This window comes from Amphiprion ocellaris, chromosome 1, assembly GCF_022539595.1.
Source record: "Amphiprion ocellaris isolate individual 3 ecotype Okinawa chromosome 1, ASM2253959v1, whole genome shotgun sequence".
Classification (NCBI taxonomy): domain Eukaryota; kingdom Metazoa; phylum Chordata; class Actinopteri; family Pomacentridae; genus Amphiprion; species Amphiprion ocellaris.
The window spans coordinates 43,733,418-43,753,421 of NC_072766.1; the positions used below are offsets into that span (position 1 = coordinate 43,733,418).

The 20,004-nt window shown below is 46.8% G+C and overlaps 2 protein-coding genes across 4 annotated transcripts; one reads left to right on the forward strand and one right to left on the reverse strand.

The window, feature by feature from the left end:
- Window positions 1-2,535: 2,535 nt before the first annotated feature.
- galr1b (galanin receptor 1b) lies at window positions 2,536-17,639 on the reverse strand. 3 transcript variants are annotated; one of them, XM_023269369.3, is made up of 3 exons: window positions 16,772-17,639; window positions 14,987-15,052; window positions 2,536-5,032 (listed from the first exon to the last, which is right to left on the reverse strand). In XM_023269369.3, exons 1-3 carry the CDS (start codon window positions 17,501-17,503, stop codon window positions 4,712-4,714), a joined length of 1,119 nt encoding a protein of 372 aa, XP_023125137.1. In that variant the 5' UTR covers window positions 17,504-17,639; the 3' UTR covers window positions 2,536-4,711. The 3 variants fall into 3 exon arrangements, with proteins under 3 accessions (XP_023125137.1, XP_035803629.1, XP_023125136.1); XM_035947736.2 differs by having other exon boundaries at window positions 14,965-15,052; XM_023269368.3 differs by having other exon boundaries at window positions 14,959-15,052.
- LOC129348829 (uncharacterized) lies at window positions 5,415-9,225 on the forward strand. Its single transcript, XM_055010358.1, has 2 exons — window positions 5,415-5,756; window positions 6,301-9,225. The coding sequence occupies exon 2, from the start codon at window positions 7,213-7,215 to the stop codon at window positions 8,860-8,862; it is 1,650 nt and encodes a 549-aa protein (XP_054866333.1). The 5' UTR covers window positions 5,415-5,756; window positions 6,301-7,212; the 3' UTR covers window positions 8,863-9,225.
- Window positions 17,640-20,004: the final 2,365 nt, after the last annotated feature.

The following is a 20,004-nucleotide window of genomic DNA, read 5'->3' on the forward strand; positions in this document are numbered from 1 at the left end:
TCCTTCATCAGTCCTGTTGATCTGAGGATGCCGTCACACCTTCATAACCTCAGAGTGACGACAATCAGTCCAACCTGTGGAACCATCAGTGTGAAATCCACAGCAGAGGATGGAGTGGTTGTAGGTGTCCACGAGATGGAGCTAGCTGAGCATGTAGCACAGGAGTAGTCAGTAAAACAAGAGGTTAGTAGTTACCTGCAGGAAGACGATGGACTGTATTCACGTCACATGAACAGTGATCCTCCATTGAAGCTTCACAAACACCTGAAGTCCACCTGAAATGACATGGAGTCACATGACCTCTCCTCTACTGAGAATATGTCTGAGCTCCTGTTGAGTCAACTGGAATTTAATGAGAAGAAGAAGAAGAAGAAGAAGAAGGAGGAGGAGGAGGAGGAGAAGAAGAAGAAGAAGAAGAAGGAGGAGGAGGAGGAGGAGAGGGAGAAGGAGGAGGAGGAGGAGGAGAAGAAGAGGAAGTCATTCCAGGGAGTCAGATCTGAAGAGGAGGAGGATGGAGAAGACTGTTGTGGACAGACACCACTGATCAGCTGAGACTGTTGGAGCAGCAACATGGTTCAGTTGTTTGAATGTTCTCTGAAGGAAACATCAGCAGATCCTGACCTCCTTCTCTGGTTCCTCCACTGTTGCTTGGTGGTAACCATGGCAACCACAGACTCTCCTCTGGTCACCATGACGAGCCTCTACATGAAGGTACGTAAGTTCATCACTGATGGTAGAAACATCTGGAATCTTTGTATGTCCATTCAACTCAGTGTTTCTCAAATAGTGGGGCGCGCCCCCCTGGGGGGTCGCAGAGGCATGTCAGGGGGGGCGCAGGAGACTGGGAGGAAAAGGTCCTTCAACACGGAACTAATTAGCTGAACTATTGTTTTAACGTCGGCCTGTTTTTCGCGGCGTACAACAATACTGAAATTGTGCTGACCCATAGACTGTATATGCCATAGATATAAAAAAAATTAATAATAATAATCTTCTGTATATATCTATGGTATATGCACTGGCCGTTCAGACTCCGAAGTACAGACTCCTGAGAACGGGAAAATGCATCGTTAATGTGCAGTCGGAACACCAGCGTACTCGATCACGTCACGTACTCGGCTCATCTCCTCCGATTATTTTTACAAGCAATGTCAAACATACGGCCTGCGGGCCAAAACCGGCCCACCAGACGGTCCATTTCGGCCCGTGGGACGACTTTACAAATGATAAAAATTACAACAACATTAACTGTAAATTGTAAATTTGTAAAATTGTAAATTTAAAATAATTTCTAGAACTTGACAAGTTGTTCTGATCATGAAGTAAAATACTAGATTGTTCAGTTCCAGAAACCTGTGACTGAATGTTTTGTGTTTTTGTAGATAAACTGTTATCTGGCAGTTACAATGCATGTGTAAATGATGAACTGAGGCATAATAGGCTACTGTTGAAACTGAACTTGTTTTCCATAAGAAATTTCAGGTTCATAATATTTTGTAAAAAGATACTTCATTAAATGTGAACATTTTCAGAATGTACTATTTTTGAACTAAAACAAAGGGGAAAAGTTGGAATTGTGGTTATTTATAGGTTATTATGCTGTGATTTTAATGGTGGGGCCCACTGGAGATCAGATTGGGTTTATGTGGTCCCTGGACTAAAATGAGTTTGACACCCGTGATCTTTATATATATATATATATATATATATATATATATATATATATATATATATATATATATATATATATATATATATATATATACGCACAAAGTTATTGGGGGGGCACGAAAGTTTTTTGTCCTCCGAAGGGGGGCCCGACAGAAAAAATTTGAGAACCACTGATCTAACTCAACATCAGCAGCTGGTTCCATCTTCAGGTCTCTGGAGGTCCTGAGAGTTCCTGGAGGTTTGCTACTTCCTGTTTGAAGGTTCAGTTCTGGACTGCGTTCTTCTGAACAGAGTCCTCAGGTGATGGACCTGAATCTGCTGGAGTCTTTGTCCAAGTTCAAGGATCACTGATGCTCCTGTTACCACCGTTATACTACAGTACTACAGTTCAACAGTACAGCAGTACAACAGTACTGTAGTACTGCAGTACAACAGTACAGCAGTACTGTTGTACTGTAGTACTGTAGTACTGTTGTAAACTTTACCAGGTGGTTGAGGATGTCTGACAAGTGGAACCACAGAAACTAAAGTACTATAGTGAAGTTCTGGAGTTTCAAATGTTTCTGAGAAAATCTGTCTTGATGTAGGAAATGATTTTGAAGAACTGTTAAATGCTTTGTTTACTAGTTGATTTTCACTCAGACTCACATTCTAATGTGTGAAACCCACTGAAATGGTGGATAGGTGATTTAAAACATTTCTGAAAGAGTTTGAAGAATGAATCTCAGGTCTGACTGGTCCTGTTTTAAATGATGATGAGGTCTGAACCAGAGCAGAAGATGGTCTGAGATGGAAGAACCCAAGAATGATTGAAGAACTTCAGAGTAAATAAACTCATCAGTGTGCAGAAATAAATGCCAGAGCTGTTCTCAGATCAGTTTATTAAACACATTTATCTGAACAAACACTCTGCCGGTTTAAAGAGCTCCTTCATCTCAGTTTACTCACAGAAACCAACACAACATTTATTTAACCTCTAAAGAACCAAGGACTAAACATCTGGAGTCTGAACACACCTGAGAGGTTCATCTATCACCATTTAACATCAGAACAGAAGAATATGGAATGTTCTACAAATATTCAGGTTCAGACATCAGAACTACTGATCACAGACAGAAGAAAGAAACCTTCAGTCAGGACTGAAGAACATGAACCTGGAACCAGTGGTCAGAGATCATCTCTGGACCTGGAATCAGAGGTTAGAGATCATCTCTGGATCTGGAATCAGAGGTTAGAGATCATCTCTGGACCTCCAGTCAGAGGTTAGAGATCATCTCTGGACCTGGAATCAGAGGTTAGAGATCATCTCTGGACCTGAAACCAGTGGTCAGAGATCATCTCTGGACCTCCAATCAGAAGCAGAGATCATCTCTGGACCTGGAATCAGAGGTTAGAGATCATCTCTGGACCTGGAATCAGAGGTCAGAGATCATCTCTGGACCTGGAATCAGAGGTTAGAGATCATCTCTGGACCTGAAACCAGTGGTCAGAGATCATCTCTGGACCTCCAATCAGAAGTCAGAGATCATCTCTGGACCTGGAATCAGAGGTTAGAGATCATCTCTGGACCTGGAATCAGAGGTCAGAGATCATCTCTGGACCTGGAATCAGAGGTTAGAGATCATCTCTGGACCTGGAATCAGAGGTTAGAGATCATCTCTGGACCTGAAACCAGTGGTCAGAGATCATCTCTGGACCTCCAATCAGAAGTCAGAGATCATCTCTGGACCTAGAATCAGAGGTTAGAGATCATCTCTGGACCTCCAATCAGAGGTTAGAGATCATCTCTGGACCTGGAATCAGAGGTTAGAGATCATTTCTGGACCTCCAATCAGAGGTTAGAGGTCATGTCTGGACCTGGAATCAGAGGTTAGAGATCATCTCTGGACCTCCAATCAGAGGTTAGAGATCATCTCTTGACCTCCAATCAGAGGTTAGAGATCATCTCTTGACCTCCAATCAGAGGTTAGAGATCATCTTTGGACCTGGAATCAGAGGTTAGAGATCATCTCTTGACCTCCAATCAGAGGTTAGAGATCATCTCTTGACCTCCAATCAGAGGTTAGAGATCATCTTTGGACCTCCAATCAGAGGTTAGAGATCATCTTTGGACCTGGAATCAGAGGTTAGAGATCATCTCTTGACCTCCAATCAGAGGTTAGAGATCATCTCTTGACCTCCAATCAGAGGTTAGAGATCATCTTTGGACCTCCAATCAGAGGTTAGAGATCATCTTTGGACCTGGAATCAGAGGTTAGAGATCATCTCTGGACCTCCAATCAGAGGTTAGAGATCATCTCTTGACCTCCAATCAGAGGTTAGAGATCATCTTTGGACCTCCAATCAGAGGTTAGAGAGCATCTCTGGACCTGGGGCTGATAAAAGGGTCAGTTCGTTATTATTTGTGGGTTGAAGAAAACACTGATGACTGTTTGATAAATGTTTGTTTCTTGAAAAGTCTTTTAACACCAACAGTGACTGTCTGGTTTATTTCTGATCAAATCATCTTCATTCTTTTCCACGTTCAGTAAAGTCCATGTTGATCATCAGTCTCCTAAAGCTCTGAACATTCTTTGATGGAACCTCTGAAACAATAAACAGTCAGGTGTTTTGGTTCTTTCATGGATTATTTTTGGTCTAATGTTGGTATGAAAGTGTGACTGAATATTTGAATTCATGAAAATGTGACAAAAGTAAAGATTCAACCAATCTGTTGTTTGGTTCTTCTTGTCACCGACTTCTGTTCAGAGTTTGAAGGACTTCATCTCACCATGCTGATTCCTCTGTGATATGATTGATGCTACATGAATAAAACTGTTATTAAATGTAATCACCATCTGTTCTCCGGCTTCTTCAGCAAAGTAAACCGTTTATTTATTAAACCAAAACATATTTGGTTTTAAAAGGAACAGAACCTGATTCCACAGCAGCTGATCTTCTCTGAACCTTTAGAAGGACCGACTTTAAGCACACTTTCTGTAGTTTTACAGGTGAAGCAGCAGCCAATCACAGGCTGACCTGTAGTCATGTGACCACCTGTTCAGATGTTGGTGGTGGAGTGTGTGCTGGAGAATGTGTCCAGGTGGAACCGGACCACCTTCCCACTGGGCGGCGGCGGTTGCGAGCTCAGGTAACAGGTGAACACCTGGCAACAGGCCTTCCGGAAGTTCTCGGACAGGAAGGCGTAGAGGACGGGGTTGACGCAGGAGTTCCCGTAGGACAGACAGTGGGACACGATGCGGAAGGCGAAGGAGGCGTCGGTCAGCGGGAAGGAACCGAACTCCACCCACATGACGATGATGTGATGCGGCATCCAGCAGACAGCGAAGGCGGTGACCACCAGGAGGACCATCTGGGCCGTCTGAGGAGACAGGACACAGGTTCTAGGAATGTTCTGGGTCAAAACAGTCAGAGCACTTTACAAACACAACAGAACAACAGAACTCCGACCTGAGCCGCCACAGGTCATCTGTTCTGAAAGCATTCTGAGAATGTTCTGCAAAGGTTTCACCATTTTTAAAAGTTCTCTTTTGGTTCCCAACAAATAGTCTTTCTAAAAATGTTTGGTGAGAACATTGTTATTATTCCCCAACATTCTTAAAACATTCTCTGAATGTTAGTTTGAGAACTTAATCTGTCTCAGAAAATCCTCTGAATGTTGCAGCTAAGACTTTCTGTCTTTGTTCACTTTTAGTTTTTATATGAGGAGGTAAATATCTCTAAATCATTTGTAACCCGGGTGATAAAACCCTAGTTAGAAATATAAATAAATAAGTATATCCTCCATTCCCGTCTCCAAAACTGTCCTGTCAAATGCGTAATGACGTCATACGTCACGCTGTGCGTCCTGTCACGTGACGGTGCGCGGCCAATCGGGTTGTTTTATATCCGGAAGTCACTCGCGAGCCGCGAGCTTCGAGAGGGGGACGCGTTGGGAACATTTGCTGCAAGTACGGTGCTATTTTCGCTTAATTACGTAACATTAACTTTTAAAACTAAAGCAACACGTCTCAAACTATAGGAGCCAACTACCGGAGCCGCCAGGCGTCATGTGGAGTCGCGGGTATTGATTAAAGAAGGAATTGGTGAGTGCGTTAGCATTAGCATTCTTCTCATTCATTTCCTATAGGGTTCAACTAGCCACGCCACCATATTAATTTGAATGGGGCTGGTTAGCATTCATCTTTCATGCCCGGTTCTCAGAATATACTTAACTAAATGAAACGAAATCACTGTGGTTTACTTATTGAAATTTGTGTTACCTATTTATGACTTTTAAATGCATATAGTGCCATTTTTAGGCCAAAGTTTGATTTGTTTATTGGTCCTATGCATCTCCATGCACTTTAAACCCAGTCCACTTAGTCAGTGTGACTGATTATGCACTTTAGCTTTGGATGCTTAGGATTTTTGACACTTTGATTGTAATGAATATTTTAATATGACAAATATTATATTATTTATTCAATTGGGATTTATATTTTGAATTGAACTTTGATTATTTATATATTGTACAATATAAGAATTGACACTGCTATTTATAATTAATATTTAGCACTGGTCTTTTTGAATGTATTTTGATTTATTTTGTGCGCACTGGAAACTTAATTAGTCCTGTCCTTTATATAGGCCAGGTGATGGCGAGCTAGACCCAAAGAATTGTAGGCCCACACTGCCTGAAGAACCCTGGAGCTCGAACTGAAATGAACTGAACTGGACCTCCTGCACCTCCTCCACCTGGTTGGGCTGGTAGGAGGCTCCTTTAAGGCAGCCGCCCCTCTCTTTTACTTTTTGCCTCTCGCAACAACTCATTCTTGGCCCAAACCCATTCACCACTCGTTCAACACTCCCTTTCCCTGGACACCGCCCTTTCCCTCTGGACAATTTGGGCCACTGAACTGTTGCGTGTGTTCTATCTCGGCTGAACTTCAGAACTCTTTCGCGCGTCTAATGGATCATTTCTCGCGTGTTAATGGATCCATCGAATAATGTTTTTTTGTGAAATAACTGTGACTTAATTCTGCACTTTTCATGAATGGCCATTCACTTTAAATGTTAAATGTTGTTTGCCGATGTCAAAATATAATATAATTGGTACCACCTAAAACTTACATCATTGTGTTCAGTCTCCTTTGATCCACTCCTAGAGCCGAACTTAGATCTGTCTGATCTCTAGCCCAATTCAACCAATACTCTAACTGCAAACTAGTACTAATACAGCGCTAATAGTAGCGGCATATAGGCTACACATTCTTTGAACATTAGAGTAGAACTTTATTCAGACTTGTTAGTGACGTTATCTAACGTTGGTGGAATGTTTCCTGCCGGCTGCATCTCAGTGAATCAGGTTCCAGGTTGGATTAAATTCATTTAAATGTAAAAACCCCTCCCTGGGCTGCGACCTTATCGTGGTGGAGGGGTTTGCGTGCCCCAATGATCCCAGGAGCTATGTTGTTGGGGGCTTTATGCCCCTGGTAGGGTCTCCCAAGACAAACAGGTCCTGGGTGAGGGACCAGACAAGCAGCAGCCCAGAAGACCCCAATGATGAGCAACAACTTTGGAACCACGAGTCCCTTGCCCGGACGCGGGTCACCGGGGTCCCCCCCTGGAGCCAGGCCCGGGGGTGGGGCTCGAAGGCGAGCGTCTGGTGGCCGGGCTTTTTCCCACGGGGCCCGGCCGGGCACAGCCCGAAAAAGAGATGTGGGACCCCCCTCCAGCAGGCTCACCACCCGCAGGAGGGGCCATAGGGGTCCGGTGCTATGTGTGTTGGGCGGCGGCCAGGGGCGGGGAGCCTGGCGTACCGACCCCCGGCTACACAAGCTGGCTCTAGGGATGTGGAACGTCACCTCTCTGGCGGGGAAGGAGCCTGAGCTGGTGTGCCAGGTTGAGAAGTTCCGACTTGATATAGTCGGCCTCACCTCGACACACAGTGGGGGCTCTGGAACCAGCCCTCTCGAGAGGGCTTGGACTCTCTTCCACTCTGGAGTTGCCAATGGTGAGAGGCGCCGAGCAGGGGTGTCAATACTCATTGCGCCTCGGCTCGGTGACTGTGTGTTGGGGTTTACCCCGGTGGACGAGAGGGTGGCCTCCCTTCGCCTTCGGGTGGGGGGACGGTTCCTTACTGTTGTTTGCGCCTACGGGCCGAACAGCAGTTTGGAGTATCCGCCCTTTCTGGAATCCTTGGAGGGGGTGCTGGAGAGCGCCCCTTCTGGGGATTCCATAGTTCTGCTAGGGGACTTCAACGCTCATGTTGGCAATGACAGTGAGACCTGGAGAGGTGTGATTGGGAGGAACGGCGCCCCCGATCTGAACCCGAGCGGTGTTTTATTATTGGACTTCTGTGCTCATCACAGATTGTCCATAACGAACACCATGTTCAGGCTTAAGGGTGTCCATATGTGCACTTGGCACCAGGACACCCTAGGCCGCAGTTCGATGATCGACTTTGTTGTCGTATCGTCGGACTTGCGGCCGCATGTCCTGGACACTCGGGTGAAGAGAGGGGCGGAGCTGTCAACCGATCACCACCTGGTGGTGAGTTGTCTCCGATGGTGGGGGAAGATGCCAGTCAGACCTGGCAGACCCAAACGGATCGTGAGGGTGTGCTGGGAACATCTGGCGGAGTCCCCTGTCAGAAGGAGTTTCAACTCCCACCTCCAGTCAAACTTCAACCATGTCCCGAGGGAGGTGGGGGACATTGAGTCCGAGTGGACCATGTTCCATGCCTCCATTGCTGAGGCGGCCGATCGTTGCTGTGGCCGTAAGGTGGTCGGTGCCTGTCGCGACGGCAATCCCCGAACCCGTTGGTGGACACCGGCGGTAAGGGATGCCGTCAAGCTGAAGAAGGAGTCCTACCGGGCCTTTTTGGCCTGTGGGACTCCGGAGGCAGCTGACAGGTATCGGCTGGCCAAGCGGGCTGTGGCTGCGGCTGTCGCCGAGGCAAAAACTCGGGTATGGGAGGAGTTTGGCGAGGCCATGGAAAACGACTTCCGGACGGCTTCGAAGAGATTCTGGTCCACCATCCGGCATCTCAGGGGGGGAAAGCGGTGCACTGTCAACACTGTGTATAGTGGGGATGGTGCGCTGCTGACCTCAACTCGGGACGTTGTGAATCGGTGGAGGGAATACTTCGAAGACCTCCTCAATCCCACCGACACGTCTTCTGAATCAGAAGCGGGGTCTCGGGCGTAGATTCTCCCATCTCTGGGGTCGAAGTCGCCGAGGTAGTTAAAAAGCTCCTCGGTGGCAGGGCCCCGGGGGTGGATGAGATCCGCAAGGAGTTCCTCAAGGCCCTGGATGTTGTGGGGCTGTCCTGGTTGACACGTCTCTGCAACATCGCGTGGACATCGGGGGCAGTGCCTCTGGACTGGCAGACCGGGGTGGTGGTCCCTCTTTTCAAAAAGGGGGACCGGAGGGTGTGTTCCAACTATAGGGGGATCACACTCCTCAGCCTCCCCGGGAAGGTCTATTCAGGGGTACTGGAGAGGAGGGTCCGCCGGATAGTCGAACCTCGGATTCAGGAGGAGCAATGTGGTTTTCGTCCCGGCCGTGGAACTGTAGACCAGCTCTACACCCTCAGGGGTGCACCCTCAAGGACCTTAGGGTCCTTGAGGGTGCATGGGAGTTTGCCCAACCAGTCCACATGTGTTTTGTGGATCTGGAGAAGGCTTTCGACCGTGTCCCTCAGGGAATCCTCTGGGGAGTGCTCCGGGAGTACGGGGTAACGGACCACCTAATACAGGCTGTCCGTTCCCTGTATGACCGGTGCCAGAGCTTGGTCCGCATCTCCGGCAATAAGTCGAACTCGTTTCCAGTGAGAGTTGGACTCCACCAGGGCTGCCCTTTGTCACCGATTCTGTTCATAATTTTTATGGACAGAATATCTAGGCGCAGCCAGGGTGTTGAGGGAGTCCGGTTTGGTGACCTCAGGATTCCGTCACTGCTTTTCGTGGATGATGTGGTCCCGTTGGCTTCGTCGTGCCAGGACCTCCAACTCTCACTGGATCGGTTCGCAGCCGAGTGTGAAGCGGTTGGGATGAGGATCAGCACCTCCAAATCCGAGTCCATGGTCCTCAGCCGGAAAAGGGTGGAGTGCACTCTCCGGGTCAGGGATGAGGTCCTGCCCCAAGTGGAGGAGTTTAAGTACTTCGGGGCCTTGTTCACGAGTGAGGGAAGGATGGAGCGAGAGATCGACCGGTGGATTGCTGCGGCGTCCGCAGTAATGCGGGCGCTGTACGGGTCCGTCGTGGTAAAGAGGGAGCTGAGCCGAAAGGCGAAGCTCTCAATTTACCGGTCGATCTATGTTCCTACCCTCACCTATGGTCACGAGCTTTGGGTAGTGACCGAAAGAACAAGATCGCGGGTACAAGCGGCTGAAATGAGTTTCCTCCGCAGGGTGGCTGGGCTCTCCCTTAGAGATAGGGTGAGAAGCTCGGCCATCAGGGAGGATCTCAGAGTAGAGCCGCTGCTCCTCCGCGTAGAGAGGAGCCAGATGAGGTGGCTCGGGCATCTAATTAGGATGCCCCCCGGACGCCTCCCTGGTGAGGTGTTTAGGGCACGTCCCACCGGGAGGAGGCCCCGGGGAAGACCCAGGACACGCTGGAGAGACTATGTCTCTCAGCTGGCCTGGGAACGCCTTGGGGTCCCCCGGGAGGAGCTAGATGATGTGGCCGGGGAGAGGGAGGTCTGGGCTTCCCTCCTAAAGCTGCTGCCCCCGCGACCCGACTCGGACCAGCGGTAGAAGATGGATGGATGGGTAAAAGTGAAAACAGATCAGACTGAAGAATAAAAACACAGAAACATGAAGTCATCCTGAAGATTGATGAGCTCACAGAGGAAGAAAAACATTTTTAGTTTTCACTGATTCGTCTCAGACTTCCTCATGGAACCGAGGATTCAACTAGACCACTTCACACGGCTGTAATCTGACTCCACAGTTTAACATCAACAGTGAGACCCTCCAGTCAAACAAACGTCTTGATGTCAGAATCAAACCTCAACCCTCCTAAAGGTCTTCTGAATGTCTTCAAGCTCTAAAAGTGTCTCAGTGTTTGATAAACGTACCAGCAGGTCTGTAGAAATCCTGAGTCAGTCTGAACCAAAGCCATGGTGTTATTAAACCACATATTAAACCAGCAGTAAGAACTGACAGGAGGAGACTCCAGCCGACAGCAGAATCAAACTGATCATAGTCTGGACTCGCAGCTCAACTTTACGAGTCTGAACGTGTATTTTTTTTTTTGTGGATAAAAGTCTGGCGTGAAGTTTTATGAAGGAGATGAACCCCAGAACTCAGCAGGAACTACTGTTACCACGGAAACAAAACCACGTCTTAAAAGAACCGTTTGGACTTTAGCTGCATTAAAGTTTGTTATCTGAAGAAGCACCAAACTAAGCAGAAAAAGTCTTTCTGAGTTAATGACAGCTGAAAATAAATGTTCTTCTCACTGTTCTGGATGAATCCAGCAGATCTTTGGTCTAAAATATCAGAAAAATGGATAAAAATGTGGATCAGAGTTTCCTCAGATGTCTGGTTTAGTCCAAAGATCTTCAGTTTACTGTCAGAGGAAAGAAGCCAGAGAATATTCACAGTGAAGAAGCTGCAATCACAGAATCTAGGCTGATTTTATACAAAAGATGTTCAGATTTAGTGTATAATTAGTGAAGCTGCTGCTGATTTAATGAAGATGAACTTATTTACAGTAAAAACCAGGCAGCTGTAAGGATTTATTTAAGAGCTCTAAAGTCAAACAAACACAGAGTTCATTTTATTTTTATCATTTATTACCTGTAGTGTCTCTTCATAAAGGCTTGAGATCATTTACTGGTTTGTTCTGGTGTTCATGGGATGTTTCCTCTAATAAAGTCTGTCAACACGATCATAAAGCCGTCAGTATGAACCAGACCTTATTAAAGACTGCTGATTTAAACCTTCATTAAAGGGTTAGAGTTAGGGTGACAAGTGACAGTAAACACACCATCACCTGTCACTGTTGATTTAAACTCATTAAACCTCCAGACTGTTTATTTAAACTCATTAAACCTCCAGACCTGTTGATTTAAATTCATTAAACCTCCAGACTGTTGATTTAAACTCATTAAACCTCCAGATTGTTGATTTAAACTCATTAAACCTCTAGACTGTTGATTTAAATTCATTAAACCTCCAGACTGTTGATTTAAACTCATTAAACCTCCAGACTGTTGATTTAAACTCATTAAACCTCCAGACTGTTGATTTAAACTCATTAATCCTCCAGATTGTTGATTTAAACTCATTAAACCTCCAGATTGTTGATTTAAACTCATTAAACCACCAGATTGTTGATTTAAACTCATTAATCCTCCAGATTGTTGATTTAAACTCATTAAACCTCCAGATTGTTGATTTAAACTCATTAATCCTCCAGATTGTTGATTTAAACTCATTAAACCTCCAGATTGTTGATTTAAACTCATTAAACCTCCAGATTGTTGATTTAAATTTATTAATCCTCCAGATTGTTGATTTAAACTCATTAAACCTACACACCACTGCAGCTTCTGGACGAACAAACATCAGAACTTGAAGATAATCTGCTCACGTAAACGTTCAGATTTCCACCGAAGCTCAGGGCCTGAAAGTTTCTGTGCTGCTCAGACAGAATCTTCTCTATTCTTAGTCCGCTATCTAAATATTTACCCAGCAGCCTTTACTGCTGCTGTAAACTGTCTGCTGCTAACTGATCCCTGGCCTGCTGCTGAGGAGGTCTGGAGAGAATCACCTGTCAAGGAACGCACCATCACCTGACAGTGAACGCACCATCATCTGTCAGTGAACGCGCCATCAGCTGTCAGTGAACGCGCCATCAGCTGTCAGTGAACGCGCCATCAGCTGTCAGTGAACGCGCCATCACCTGTCAGTGAACAAGCCATCACCTGTCAGTGAACACATCATCACCTGTCAGTCAGTGAACACACCATCATCTGTCAGTCAGTGAACACACCATCAGCTGTCAGTAAACACATTGTCACCTGTCAGTCAGTGAACGCACCATCACCTGTCAGTCAATAAACGCACCATCACCTGTCAGTCAGTGAACACACCATCAACTGTGAGTGAACGCACCATCACCTGTAAGCCAGTAAATGCACCATCACCTGTCAGTGAACACACCATCACCTGTCAGTGAACACAACATCACCTGTCAGTGAACACAACATCACCTGTCAGTCAGTGAATGCACCATCACCTGTCAGTGAACGCGCCATCACCTGTCAGTAGGTGAACACACCATCACTTGTCAGTAAGTGAACACACCACCACCTGTCAGTGAACGCACCATCACCAATCAGTGAATGCACCATCAGCTGTCAGTGAACACACCATCACCTGTCAGTCAGTGAACGCACCATCACCTGTCAGTAAACACACCGTCACCTGTCAGTCAGTGAACGCACCATCACCTGTCAGTGAACACACCATCACCTGTCAGTCAGTGAACGCACCATCACCTGTCAGTAAACACACCATCACCTGTCAGTCAGTGAACGCACCATCACCTGTCAGTCAGTGAACGCACCATCACCTGTCAGTAAACACACCATCACCTGTCAGTGAACACACCATCACCTGTCAGTCAGTGAACACACCATCACCTGTCAGTAAACACACCGTCACCTGTCAGTCAGTCAACACATCGTCACCTGTCAGTCAGTGAACGCACCATCACCTGTCAGTAAACGCACCATCACCTGTCAGTGAATGCGCCATCAGCTGTCAGTGAACGCACCATCACCTGTCAGTGAACGCGCCATCAGCTGTCAGTGAACAAACCATCACCTGTCAGTGAACACATCATCACCTGTCAGTCAGTGAACACACCATCACCTGTCAGTCAGTGAACACACCATCACCTGTCAGTAAACACACCGTCACCTGTCAGTCAGTGAATGCACCATTACCTGTCAGTCAGTGAACGCACCATCACCTGTCAGTAAACACACCATCACCTGTCAGTGAACACACCATCACCTGTCAGTCAGTGAACACACCATCACCTGTCAGTAAACACACCGTCACCTGTCAGTCAGTCAACACATCGTCACCTGTCAGTCAGTGAACGCACCATCACCTGTCAGTAAACGCACCATCACCTGTCAGTGAATGCGCCATCAGCTGTCAGTGAACGCACCATCACCTGTCAGTGAACGCGCCATCAGCTGTCAGTGAACAAACCATCACCTGTCAGTGAACACATCATCACCTGTCAGTCAGTGAACACACCATCACCTGTCAGTCAGTGAACACACCATCAGCTGTCAGTGAACACATTATCACCTGTCAGTCAGTGAACGCACCATCACCTGTCAGTCAATAAACGCACCATCACCTGTCATTCAGTGAACACACCATCAACTGTCAGTGAACGCACCATCACCTGTAAGCCAGTAAATGCACCATCACCTGTCAGCGAACACACCATCACCTGTCAGTGAACACATCACCTGTCAGTCAGTGAATGCACCATCACCTGTCAGTGAACGCGCCATCACTTGTCAGTAGGTGAACACACCATCGCTTGTCAGTAAGTGAACACACCACCACCTGTCAGTGAACGCACCATCACCAATCAGTGAATGCACCATCAGCTGTCAGTGAACACACATCACCTGTCAGTCAGTGAACGCACCATCACCTGTCTGTCAGTGAACACACCATCACCTGTCAGTAAACACACCGTCACCTGTCAGTCAGTGAACGCACCATCACCTGTCAGTGAACACACCATCACCTGTCAGTGAACACACCATCACCTGTCAGTCAGTGAACACACCAACACCTGTCAGTAAACACACCGTCACCTGTCAGTGAACACACCATCACCTGTCAGTCAGTGAACGCACCATCACCTGTCAGTAAACACACCGTCACCTGTCAGTCAGTGAACGCACCATCACCTGTCAGTAAACACACCACTACCTGTCAGTGAACGCACCATCACCAATCAGTGAATGCACCATCAGCTGTCGGTGAACACACCATCACCTGTCAGTCAGTGAACGCACCATCACCTGTCTGTCAGTGAACACACCATCACCTGTCAGTAAACACACCGTCACCTGTCAGTCAGTGAATGCACCATCACCTGTCAGTCAGTGAACGCACCATCACCTGTCAGTAAACACACCATCACCTGTCAGTGAACACACCATCACCTGTCAGTCAGTGAACGCACCAACACCTGTCAGTAAACACACCGTCACCTGTCAGTCAGTGAACACACCATCACCTGTCAGTAAACGCACCATCACCTGTCAGTGAATGCATCATCACCTTTCTTTTGGAGCGCTCAGACTTCTTGGACATGTTCTTCATCTTTTTATGGAGATGAAATAAAACCTGAAAGAACAGAAAGACAGAAGATTGATGAGTGAAATAAAATGAATCCAGATGTTATCATCAGGTGGACATGAGGATAAAGAGATGACCTGAACTATGAAGGAACATCTGGAACAACTAAGCTGTTCATGGAGCAGCTGAACTCTGCTGACAAGGATTTCTGATTCTGACCGTAACATGTTCCAGGTATTGTACGTTCTATGTGTTGTATGTTCTCTGTGTTGAATGTTCCAGGTGTTGAATGTTCCAGGTGTTTTATGTTCCAGGTGTTGAATGTTCCAGGTGTTGTATGTTCCAGGTGTTGAATGTTCCAGGTGTTGAATGTTCCAGGTGTTAAATGTTCCAGGTGTTGAATGTTCCATGTGTTAAATGTTCCAGGTGTTGTATGTTCCAGGTGTTGAATGTTCCAGGTGTTGAATGTTTCATGTGTTGAATGTTCCAGGTATTGAATGTTCCAGGTGTTGTATGTTTCACGTGTTGAATGTTCCAGGTGTTGTATGTTTCATGTGTTGTATGTTGCAGGTGTATGTTCCAGGTGTTGTATGTTTCATGTGTTGCATGTTCCAGGTGTTGTATGTTTCATGTGTTGCATGTTCCAGGTGTTGTATGTTTCATGTGTTGTATGTTCCAGGTGTTGTATGTTTCATGTGTTGCATGTTCCAGGTGTTGTATGTTTCACGTGTTGTATGTTCCAGGTGTTGTATGTTTCATGTTTTGCAAGTTCCAGGTGTTGTATGTTTCATGTGTTGAATGTTCCAGGTGTTGTATGTTCCAGGTGTTGTATGTTTCATGTGTTGAATGTTCCAGGTGTTGTATGTTTCATGTGTTGTATGTCGCAGGTGTATGTTCAAGGTGTTGTATGTTTCATGTGTTGTATGTTCCAGGCGTTGTATGTTTCATGTGTTGCATGTTCCAGGTGTTGTATGTTTCATGTGTTGTATGTTCCAGGTGTTGTATGTTTCATGTGTTCCATGTTCCAGGTGTTGTATGTTTCACGTGTTGTATGTTCCAGGTGTTGTTTCATGTGTTGCATGTTCCAGGTGTTGTATGTTTCATGTTTTGCATGTTCCAGGTGTTGTATGTTTCACGTGCTGTATGTTCCAGGTGTTGTATGTTTCATGTGTTGCATGTTCCAGGTGTTGTATGTTCTAGGTGTTGTATGTTTCATGTGTTGCATGTTCCAGGTGTTGTATGTTTCATGTGTTGAATGTTCCAGGTGTTGTATGTTTCATGTGTTGCATGTTCCAGGTGTTGTATGTTCCAGGCGTTGTATGTTTCATGTGTTGCATGTTCCAGGCATTGTATGTTTTCATGTGTTGCATGTTCCAGGCATTGTATGTTTCATGTGTTGCATGTTCCAGGCGTTGTATGTTTCACGTGTTGTATGTTCCAGGTGTTGTATGTTTCATGTGTTGTATGTTCCAGGTGTTGTATGTTTCATGTGGTGCATGTTTCATGTGTTGCATGTTTCATGTGTTGTATGTTTCATGTGTTGTATGTTTCATGTGTTGCATGTTTCATGTGTTGTATGTCCTATGTGTTGTATTGTGACGGGTCACACCGGTGCAGGTGTGTGTGCGCGCGCAGCTGCAGGTTTTTACGCACAGTTTTGCAGTGACCTGACTGTGTGTTTGCGCCCTTTGGCCCTATGCGCTGTTATTAGCGCGTGTTTTACGGCCTGGGAGTGAATCATTAGCCCGGTACCGGCTCCGGACTCACCCTGAAGTAGCAGCAGCTGATTAGCAGCAGCGGCAGCAGGAAGCCCAGCAGTAGCACCGTTACCCGGTAGGCGCGTCGAGACGCTCCGGCCCAGTTCTCCCAGCAGAAGGTGCTGTTGGGGGCGGTGGGGTGGCTGGTGAGGACCTGGTGCTGGGCCACCGGGACCGAACACAGCAGGGACAGAGTCCAGATGGCGCACAGACCCGACAGCGCGTTCCTGCGGCTGCGGACGCACGCGGACTTGTTGGAGCGCACCACGGCCACGTACCGGTCCACGGACATGGCGACGAGCGTGAAGATGCTGACCAGCATGGTGACGGAGGAGAAGAAGTGTCCGAACCAGCAGAGGAAGCTTCCGAACAGCCACTCGGGCAGTGAGTAGACGGTGGCGTGCAGCGGGACGCAGCACAGCAGGAAGGACAGGTCGGCCACGCTCAGGTTCAGCACGAACACGTTAGTGGGGCTGAGCACGCGCCTGCCGCCGCCTCCCCCCGCGCCCAGGTGTCTCACCTTCCCGATCACCACCATCACCAGGCAGTTCCCCACCACCCCCACCACGAAGATCAGCCCGAACACCGCCGGCACCACCACCGCCTCAGGCCCGGGGCCCCCCACCGCCTCAGGCTCCGGACCTCCGGGCTCCGGACCTCCGGGCTCAGGACCTCCGGGCACCGAGCGGTTGGACCGCAGCAGGTCCGCCCAGCAGGAGGACTCGTTCCCCGGCAGCAGCATGCTGCAGCTCCGCGGCTCTCTGACGCTCACAGCTGGAGACCGACAGCCGGCAGCAGCTGGTCCATGATCCGGATCAGAGTCTGGCAGTCCGGACGGAAAGTTAACGGAACGGGGCAGACTGCTTCCTGTTGGGGGATTTCACAGTAAAACCACATGCTTCACTGCTTGCTATGTTATTGTAGTTCTTTTCAAAATAAAATAAAACAAAGTTCCTCTGGGAGCTTCTGTCAGTCAGATGATGGCTTTAATCTGCAGGAACTCTGGGATTTTTAAACTTTTACTTTTATTCTTTTCTGTCCTGAGTGTTGCTGTTTTATGTGCTGCTGCTTTAGCACAATTTAACTCTGAGATTAATATTAAAAATGAATAAATTCCTAAACGTCCACAGCCTCAAAACACAGTAAGAGACAATGACTAAATGTCCATCAGTCCACCTTTGTCTCTCTCTGGTCACCTGAAACCTGAACCTCCATCACCTGCAGAGACAAGTGAAGCTCCACTCCTCCATTCACCTCACCTGACTCCTCAGAACTAATTTAATCCAAAACTGTCCTGTGACACTATACCCTGGAAAAACCTTCTGTGAATGTTTAGAGAACCATCGGATGACTTGCTGGTGATGGACCAGATGCCTACTAACCTTCTGATGAACCAGCAGCTCCACCTGGACCAGATCTGGACTGGTTTGACCTTCAGACTGAACAAACTGCAGAAATGAAGCTGTAGAAGGTTTTCACCAGCAGATGATTCCATCATTTGGTTTTTGGTCTGGTTTGTTTCAGTTTAAAGCCTTTCAATGAGATTCTGCTGTGAAAGTTGTGTTTTCTGAACTTTACTTTCAAACATCAGCAAGTCTAAAGCAGATGTTCTTCAGACCTGGAAGGGTTTGTGTTGGAGCCCAGATGATCCATTTGTTTCCAGTTAATCAGCTGATTCTTCCTTCAAATGAATCTCTGCGAACCCTCTGAGGAAGCTGAGAACAAATGAGATTAGAGCTGAGATGAGGGCGTTTAATGAGACCAACATGGAGATGATTTACTGACCTCCATCTCCAAACTGATCTGAGAAACGTTTCAGAACTTCAGCTTCATTCAGAGTTGTTTGGATGTTGAGTTACTGAAGGAGCTGGAAGCAAACGTCTGTTTACTGACTGATGACAGCTTTTAGTTCAGTATGTGTGTTTATTTGTTTATTAGATTTCTTATATAGTAGATATCTTATATGTATACAGCATGTACATGCCATACACAGATACACATAAATATGTACACTTTCACTTTAATTATATAGACAAATACTGAAAACAGTTATAGCGCTGAAGAATTTCAAGGGTGCTACTCAGGATGCTGTATCACCCCGCATGGACATTAGATCACCACACATGGACATTCTTTTACCCCACATGGACATTAGATTACCCCATATGGACATTCTTTTATCCCACGTGGACACTAGATCACACCACATGGACATTCTTTTGCTCCACATGGACATTAGATCACCCCACATGGACATTAGCTCACCCCACATAGACACCATATCACGCCACATGGACACTAGATCACCCCACATGGACACTAGATCACCCCACATGGACACTATATCACCAACATCAGATTAAAACCAGACGGTTTTTAAATCTCATTATTTTATCGGTGAACTTGACAGGAAACATTTCAGCGGAGTTTAGTTCTGATCGAACTTTTATTTCTCGTGCACAGGAGGTTTCATTCCATCATGAATCAGTAATTAATGTTTATCTGTTAAACCACAGATCAGCTGATCTCATATTGATCAAGAATAGACCAATCAGAGCTGCAGCTGAAGAAGAGTTTAAACCAAACACAGCAGAGTCCTTATTAGACTGAACCACACAGCGCCTCCTGCTGTCCCACAGCTGTTACTGCAGTTCAGACAGAAACTTCTTAAATCATCATCATCTCTACACCGAGCAGTCCTCTGTAGGTCCTGGAGGGTCACCTGGACAGGTAACAGTTTATCACAGGTTCACATGGACAGGTAACAGTTTATCACAGGTTCACATGGACAGGTAACAGTTTATCACAGGTTCACCTGGACAGGTAACAGTCTATCAGACAACCAGACTCACATTCACATCTACAGTTTAGAACCACGCAGGTAACCTCAGCAGGTGTTTGGACTGGAGCTGGAGAACCCAGCAGGGAGAACATGGAAACTCCACACAGAAAGACCAGAACCAGAACCAGAACCTTCTAGCTGGCTACAGTTTTAACCACTGCTTCACTGTGCCGCCAGTTCTTAAAACAAAAAATGTTAAAATATTAAAGCACAACCAGCCCAAAACTCACAGAGCTCCTCCTCCTGCTGACCAATCACAGCGCTCCTCCTCCTGCCTCCTGCTGACCAATCACAGAGCTCCCCTCCTGCCTCACACTGACCAATCAGAGACCTCCTCCTCTTGCTGACCAATCACAGAGCTCCTCCTCTTGCTGACCAATCACAGAGCTCCTCCTCCTGCC

What these genes read in the sequence shown, in the direction of transcription:
- LOC129348829 (XM_055010358.1), top strand. Translation starts at nt 7,213, where the DNA reads ATGATGAGCAACAACTTTGGAACCACGAGTCCCTTGCCCGGACGCGGG.
- galr1b (XM_023269368.3), bottom strand. Translation starts at nt 17,503, where the DNA reads ATGCTGCTGCCGGGGAACGAGTCCTCCTGCTGGGCGGACCTGCTGCGG. An exon ending in TCAGCTGCTGCTACTTCAGG is followed by an intron (nt 15,053 to 16,771) that starts GTGAGTCCGGAG and finishes CTGTTCTTTCAG; the next exon opens with GTTTTATTTCATCTCCATAA. An exon ending in GCATTCACTGACAGGTGATG is followed by an intron (nt 5,033 to 14,958) that starts GTGCGTTTACTG and finishes CTGTCTCCTCAG; the next exon opens with ACGGCCCAGATGGTCCTCCT.